Below are 8064 nucleotides of genomic sequence, written 5' to 3' on the forward strand. Positions count from 1 at the left end.
GCAATGCTTATGTTTAACGTAACAGTATCCATAGTTTTATATAATCTACATCTAATGTCCTGTTTAGGTAAATTATAAAACTCCACATCAAGGTTGCACATAGGCCTATGTTTTTAAAGGCAGCAGGCCTGTAATAAAGTAAACAGCAATGTGCAATGATGATAATTATGTTCAAATATGCAATGTGAGACATCCATTCTAAAAGTTTTAAATATCCCACAGGCAATTTAAAAGAACAGGATGTCACTTACCATGTTCAAGTATTTTAGCGGTATATCACAGATTTTGAGACTTTGAAAGTTTAAAATTTGAGGATCCAGCACACAAAATCAGCCTTGTGTTTACATCTGGATAAACAAACAAATAAATAAACAAGTGACCACAAACCATTACTGGCAAGAAATGCAAGAATTTATTTTAGAGATCAATGGTGTATTTTGCCTGTTTTCTATCGAAGAGACACCTTCGAATGATCGGTTTGGCAGCCAAAGTGATTGACATTTTGACATGCAACTGATAATATTTTACTGAAATCACAGTGCTTTGGTTGGCACTGATACAAGCACGAATGATCCCTATTGTCAACAGTTTTTATATAAGAGACGCCCTAACGAGTGAAACAATGGGCTTGAGTGTATTCTACCATGCAGCTGCAGCCTCTCTTTTAGATGCCTCAGGACGCTTGTATGCCCATGTGAGCGAGACCTCCAGACCATCACCTGCGGGGGGAGGGGGTCACAAGAAGGGGCATAAAAATACTTTCCAAAGAAAATGACCCCTCAGAGTTAAATATACTTCAGCAGCTCTCTTATAGTGTAATCTGCATCATCTCCACTCTACCGATACTGCCTTGTTTGGTCATGGAAACCCCTAGACAAGATATTTAGATGCGTCGGGGTCCCCCGCCCTTCAGAATGGATTCGTCCAGTCCTCATCACCAGAGCGAATCGATAGTTAAAGAAGCACGAATATTGCAGCTCTATTTCGGCACCCACAGAACGTGACATCACGAGACTACAGGTAATGGCATCTTTTTTTAGTCCTCAGTCTTAAGTAAGTAAAGGCGATGAGTAGTAGTCTTCCCAATTGATGCAATGATGCTAAGCTGTATTATATAACTGGCATGACGTTATGTTTTGAGTGCAAGCTATAATTTGACGTTTAAAACGGGAAAAGATTAAGGCTTGTGCTTATTTTCTTACAGTTCTGTTGCCTTTTTTTTGGAAAACTGATTATTTTAGCCTCATTAACTAGCTGAGTCATAATTGGCGTCACCTGGAAATTCATATTACAATTTCTTTTCTATTTAACCAAATATCTAAACTTTGATATCTAAAAAAAAATTGTCTAAAGTTCATATTTTAAAGTGGCATTAACGTAATTGCTCTCGTGCTCTCTCACAGAGGGGAAAACAATGGAGGAGCAGAAGCTGAAAGATCCTATTAATAAAGTGTCTTTGATCAAAGGTAAAAATACTTTATTGCTATTGAGTTTTTATATTTATTTGCTGAAGAATTCTGAATCAAAATATTGTGCTGTACTGTCCCTATAAGCATTCATTTAGGGGATATTAAACCTTGTTTTTTATATCATTATACTTCGAGTATGTCATGGTACTAAAAATCTAAAAATTGTTGTTTGACTCACTGGGTATAAAGTTTTATTGAGTTACTTGTGAGCAATTGGTTAATTTAATTCTTTGATATATTTTTGCCTAAGATATTGCATTCATCAATGCATTTTTATTAAGTTTAACATGGAAAATGACAGACCGTGAGAAATAAAATTCATGCTTAGTGTCAGTGAAATTTCTGTAAACTATGAATTGTATATGTCTGTAACTAAATACCTCAGAACTGCTCATCAGCAGTTCAAGCGTATTGAATAAAACCTTTTTTCTGAACAAGTGATTTTACAAAAATAATTTTATAATGCCCAAATGTAATCATGCATGGCAGTGTTTTGTTATCATTAGTTGCGGTGGGACAGTTTCCAGCCTCTGCTAATACTTTTTGCTTATACTAGCATTTTCAGAAGATATTTTGTCCACCTGACTGTGTCTTCCTTTTCCACACACTCACAAATAAATTAGGCCAAAGCATTTCAATGTGCCCTGGTACTCTGCTGAGAGATTGAGTTTTTGATGCAGAATGGCATCCATAAACATTACCCACCGCAGAACCTCATGAAACGTTAATGCCTTCGTCCTCTCTGCTCTAGCAGCCTGCACAGGATTTCAGTATATTTTAGCTTAGTCATCCAAGCAAGGCATGTGAAGTACAATTTTCTGGAATTATGTGTCTCTGATTGCAATGATATGTCCTTGATATGCCCATTTATGGTATACACCCTTGAGTTTGTAAGATGAGGTCATATCTTTCTGGAGCATTTGATAAGATGGCCTGGTTTTCAGCAAGAGGACAGGTTTGTTTCTAAGTTTAGGCTAACTAAATTGCAGCCAGTAAACGTAACGTTTGCAGAGCAACGGATCTTTATTTAAAGGTTATAAATCTTCTTGAATGTTTTCACAAATAAGTTTAAAAACATTTCTGATTCATAATGAAATGGCATTGGTAACATAAGAACCTTTCAAACTTTTATTCAAATGCCAGGTTTATTGAAACCCCAGCCATCCTTTTTGCAGATCCCAGTTTAAACCCTACTGATCACATTATGTTTTTAGGATGGATCTATTCTGAGTGAAGTTATTAACTCATGGAATAGACCCATTTTCTGATCTCCAGGGAAATTACCATGCGATTCATTCTGATTTAATTAACCTTTGGAGACAGGGTTTGCACTTCGTCAGAGGGCAGAACAATCCGGCGAAGTCGAAATGCAACTCATTGATGCTGATACAGAAATAGACAAAGATCCCCCATTAACTGTTGATAAAAGAGTGATTCTCTGACAGCAGAGCACCATAATAGTATATAATTATGCATTTAATAGTTCCCATTAGATAATGTAATCATTTATCCAGATGAGCTGAGCAGGAGCACTATGGAGGCCAGTGAGTCTGAGAAGGTCATCCAGCGGCTTAACCAGGAACTGCAGGAGGCCAATGAACAGGCCAACTCGAGCAAACACAAGTGTGTCGAACTCCAAGGTAAGCTCACACAGATTACTCTCTAATGTCTTATACATTAGGATATGAGCGACCAAACTGATCCTAAAACAGCACTGAACTTTGCCTTACTACATATATTTTTTTTATTTATGTAAAATGCATGATTAAATAATAAATATTAAATTACACATGATAATTATTATTATTTGGACATTTGAGTAAGCCTGTGAACATTCGAAATGATTTGTAATGGCAGTCATCCTCAATAGATCCCCCTGATGGCTTGTGCTGTGTATTACAGGTCTATTGGAGGAGGAGAAAAAAGCCAATAAGCAGCAGGCAGAGGAGTCAGCAAAACAGATAAAGGTCTTGCAGAGTAAGTGAAGGAGGGTGTGTATGTCTTAAGTTTTTATTACTCAACCATGTATTATACCAAATGGTCTACATGTTTATTCAGCTCAGCTCCAGAAGCTGCAGGATGACATGGAGAATCTCAGGGATCAGAAGGACAGCGCTGTCTTCAGCATGAGACAGGAAGCGCACGCAGCTCAGGAGGAAGTGCAGGTGTTGCGCCGCGCTATAGAGAAAACGGCAGCCGAGCGAGAGCATGAGGTCAGCGCGCTGAAGGGGAACTTGGCGACGCTAACTTCTGAGCTGGAGAAATGGCAGTTGGATGCAAACAAGTATGAGCGTGAGCTTGAAAGTGTACAGGCCAGTCACCAACAGCAGAACAAGCAGAGAGACAGATCTGCCAAACAGCAAGGTACCCACAACCCCACACACCTCCCCCCTCACAGATGATTGGACCGGCCTACAGAATTTTAAGCCTACATTTTAAACCGGCATAATTTAATTGCTAAAAATCATGAAATTATGTGAGAAGGTCAACACTTCTCATCCATGAGTTTTTCTAAACCAAAATGCAAATTCATTCATATTTATACTTACATTTTTACAATTTTTTTATTGTTGTTGTTAAAAATACTAATAATAATGTAATAAAAACTGTACATTTTAAATACACAAAAATGTCATACCTCTTAAAAAATAGTAAGTGTGACTCATCAAATTAGCATTAACAAATCTAAATATTTCTAATATTGTTATAATAGTAATAAAAATAATGTAATCATTACTATGCATTGGTTAGTGTTCATTTTAAAAGGTTATTTCCTTAAAAAATAAGTTAAATTATACATGTCAGAGGAAAAATAATAATAAAATGAAATCAAAGAAAAATCGCATAACTTTAGCCTCGCCAGGTGAAATTCCTGTATTTTGCCCCAAATAAATGAAGGATTTTTTATGTCTTTTACACGTTTATTATCTATTAGAGGAATTTGTCCTCCTTTCCCAGAAACCTGATGAATGAGGAAAATGTGTTTGTGGAGGTTACAAATCAAGCCCTAGATCCATCAAACAACATTCACAGCAGTGTTTGCAGTAATCCGACAGATATTCAGAAGATGACTCACATTTCTCACATCACTTACACCGTTATGTAACTGTGTGTGTGTCTGTGTCTGTGTCTGTGTCTGTGTGTGCACACACGAGCTATATCTGTGAGTTTGTGTGCATGTCTTTGTGTATGTTTTTAAGTGTGTTTGTGTTGCAGCGAGCGAGCTGGAGCGGCTGCAGAAGGACTGTGAGAGCCTGAGGAGGGAGTGTGTGTCCCTGAGGTCAGAGAGAGAGCAGCTGACTGATAAACAGCAGAAAGAGAAGATCAGCCTGCAGAGTGAGAGCAACACCCTGCGCTCAGAGAAAGAACAGCTAATGAAGAAACAAGAGCAGCTGGAGAAAGAGCTGGACAGGTCTGTATTAAGCGGTGTCGGCTACAGCTAATTTAAACGTGAAGTGTGCCATTGCCATGCCACTAGAAGTACCAAATGTAATTGCAAATTGTTTTCAAATACAATACTATACTGTTTGAGTGTTTATTTGTTGTATCTAAAAATAAATGGCAATTGAATTTGGACTTAATTTTAATATTTTAGGAATTTACCAATTGACAGTATATTGCATAGTTTTGTAGCTTTAATTTGTTTTTTTCCCCTTTAAGATAAATGGACATACTGCACCTGATCAAATCAGAATCAACTGAAATCTAGTGCTTCTGACTTGAAATTGAATTGAATAGTTATATCTTTTTCAATAGCCAGCCTTACACTTCATTTTTAAATTGGAAAAGGATCTTTTTGCAGACTTGTGATGTAATGATGTAATCTATCTGCAATCTGAACCTGCATTCTGCCTCAGCTCCAAGAAACAGACCACAAGCCTGAGCAACACGGTCAAGACCTTGGAGAAGACGCAGGCGGACATGGAGAAACGGCTGAGCGTCCTGCAGGAAGAACACCAGAGAGACACTAGCCAGCTGGAGCAAGGCAATAGCAGGATCAAAGAACTGCAGAAAGAGGTTATTCCCACCATAGTTGAGAATGAAAGTAGAGCTGCCTGAGACTCATTAGCAGGCATGTCACAAAAAAAAACTCTGCACCTAAAAAAAGACTGTGTGTGTGTGTGTTATTGACTAGGCTCTTTGCTCCTTATGAAAGGTTTCTACTCTCTTTCTCTCTTAGTATGAGGAGATCCAGTCAGAGCTGTCAGGCCTCAGGGAGAAGTATGAGAATGTAGAGGAGGAGAAAGGCTCCATCAGTCTGGAGCTGCAGCAGAGCCAAGAGCGCCTGAGGCTTCTCCAGGACAAAGACAACCATGTGAGTTTTCAATCCATGTAACGCTTATGTTCAACAACAGGGGCACTGACAATAGGGACAGTTCAAGAGGAAAGTGTCGTTTGTCCTTGAAATCAGAGATGAAAAACTTAGCACTGTTTGTTTGACAATAAACTTCCACATTTGTTTCAACATTTTGTATAGCCTAAAGATGAAGTGTGTAATTTCTGTGGCCAATAACAACACTAAACCTAGTTGCAGACCCAGGGCCCAAAACTGACACTCACTATAAAAAGAGTAAATAAAATGTTGCAATATGCAGATTTCACCTCAGTGCAAATGCATAAGGTTTTTTTCCCCCAAAATTCCACGTGACGACATAAAATACATGCTGAATATTTTTCGAACATGCCACCATAACAAAAATGAGGAAGAAAGTTTCTTAATATTTTTGTTACAGTTCCATGTATGAATCAAATATTTTATTTTTACAGTCACTTAAGAGCAAAATTCTTTTATGTTTTAATTATTAAATCATTAATTTATTTTAAAAATAATATTAAAAAAATGTATAAAAATTTGGAATAATTCCAAATTTCCTGGCTGATAAACCACTGTGAGATGGCAAAGGCTTGCTGCATCAACCCACACCATTGACAGACTGGGGGTACTGCCCCACACTTGCAGCATCAGTTAAACCAAAAGTTGACGTGTCACATTTAAACAGTGGCGTTGTCTCTGCACGTTGAACTTGGAAAGGGGAAGTGTTTTAACAAAGAAACAATTACACGCTTCACCTTTTGATTTCCTTTTCTTGATGATAGTAAAATTTACCAGTCCAATAATAGCGCACATAAACATAAGACAGTCATTCAGTAATATCCCTCCCTTCCCTCCTTTAGCTGTCTTTATTGCAGCCCATCCTAGCCGTAGCCATCGGCCTTGTCCTGGCTTTGCTGTATTGGTGCTTGGGCCCATTGTGGTAGAAAGGTACACAGTGCTCCTGTCCCATCTCATTCCTCTGCTTAAGCATCCATCATCCTCAGGGCTATGCATGACCACTAAACAGTTCTCTGCTTAAGATACAAAATGCTGTCCGGTCGTTTGCAAAATGCTTCTGTTTCCCTACTACAGGTCCGCTTTGTATTATAAGATGCACACTAACAAGTGTCTCTGACGAACTCCATTTTGTAGGGTGTAGTTTTCCAGCGTAGCTCTGAGGCATCCCGGCTCTCTTTGTCCTGCACCGTATGTCTTCTGCTGTCCTTGTCTGTGTGCCGTCCTTGTGGCTTTTGTGTCCCCTTCTCGGCTCATGTGCATCCTTGATTGTAAACATGTTCTGATTGGTGCTACAGATGATGTCATCTCTTGTCATGTTTGTTTTTGCAGGGAAAATGGATCAGGTGGATGCCTGTTGCCGCTGTAACCATTGCTGTGACGGGGTATTTGCTTTCAAAGACCTCAAAATGAACAACGTGATGAACCAGTAACAAGCGCAAACACCGTGACATGCATACCTAGTCAATCTTTCTCAAACGTGTTAACATTTGTGTCCTTTTAGTCTGTGTGGTGTTAGTTTGAGTAAAAAGTGTTTAAATGCAACTTTCTACTCGCATACCGACGGCCTTAGAATAATATCATCACATCATTCCCTCAGTTGCACCATACATATATATTTTAAATTTGACGTTGTGTATGCATAGCATTTGAAGTATCTGGCTAATAACAGGTATTTTATTGAACACTGTTGCTTTGCCAAACAAACACTTAGTGAATTGCCTTAAATAACATACAGTAGCATCAAATAAACAAACATTTATACCTTCCATGAGAAGTGATTGATAATTGCAAATCCCACTGCAATAACACTTTCGAGACATGATGCATCCATTTAAGTTTTAATACATTCTGTGGCGTAAAGGCCTAAATCCTCCATGTAATGTGTATGTCTCCTTGCACCTTATACAAAGCCATTAGTAATTAGTCTATGCACTGTACTTTGTGATAAGGATTTGACGTATTATTAATGATGATGAAAATAATCACTGTTCACTTAGGACATTAGAGAGCTATTTTGTCCTAAAGAGACTTATAATATAGTGTTTATGATATATGTTTATTATTACTTGTACAGAGATTTAAGGAATAGCTACCTGATTAACCAAACATGCAATTCCAATAAATAAGCAAAAGTGTAGTTCAGCCATGTTAAGTCCCTGTTTTTTTGTTGTTGTAAATCCTTTATGCATATCAGATGAATTTCATTTTGAAAACACTTTACAATAGGGTCAATTTGTTATCATTAGGTACCATTAATTAGCA

General features: G+C 37.9%; 1 protein-coding gene across 2 annotated transcripts; it reads left to right on the top strand.

The window, feature by feature from the left end:
- Positions 1-911: 911 nt before the first annotated feature.
- On the top strand, positions 912-7944 carry slmapb (sarcolemma associated protein b). Of its 2 annotated transcripts, XM_077214408.1 has the most exons (10): positions 912-1020; positions 1404-1466; positions 2984-3109; positions 3372-3446; positions 3528-3833; positions 4686-4881; positions 5327-5486; positions 5650-5784; positions 6645-6732; positions 7132-7944. In XM_077214408.1, the coding sequence occupies exons 2-9, from the start codon at positions 1415-1417 to the stop codon at positions 6726-6728; spliced, it is 1134 nt and encodes a 377-aa protein (XP_077070523.1). In that variant the 5' UTR covers positions 912-1020; positions 1404-1414; the 3' UTR covers positions 6729-6732; positions 7132-7944. The 2 variants fall into 2 exon arrangements, with proteins under 2 accessions (XP_077070523.1, XP_077070524.1); XM_077214409.1 differs by lacking the exon at positions 6645-6732.
- Positions 7945-8064: the final 120 nt, after the last annotated feature.

Source organism: Siphateles boraxobius, unplaced genomic scaffold (assembly GCF_051911475.1).
Source record: "Siphateles boraxobius isolate OS27281-9 unplaced genomic scaffold, OSU_SipBor_1 68, whole genome shotgun sequence".
Lineage (NCBI taxonomy): Eukaryota > Metazoa > Chordata > Actinopteri > Cypriniformes > Leuciscidae > Siphateles > Siphateles boraxobius.

Bases quoted from the DNA above. Each gene is read 5' to 3' on its own strand.
- slmapb (XM_077214408.1), top strand. From the start codon at position 1,415: ATGGAGGAGCAGAAGCTGAAAGATCCTATTAATAAAGTGTCTTTGATC. The intron at 4,882-5,326 runs GTCTGTATTAAG...ATTCTGCCTCAG, and splicing joins CTGGAGAAAGAGCTGGACAG to CTCCAAGAAACAGACCACAA. The intron at 5,487-5,649 runs GTTATTCCCACC...TTTCTCTCTTAG, and splicing joins TCAAAGAACTGCAGAAAGAG to TATGAGGAGATCCAGTCAGA.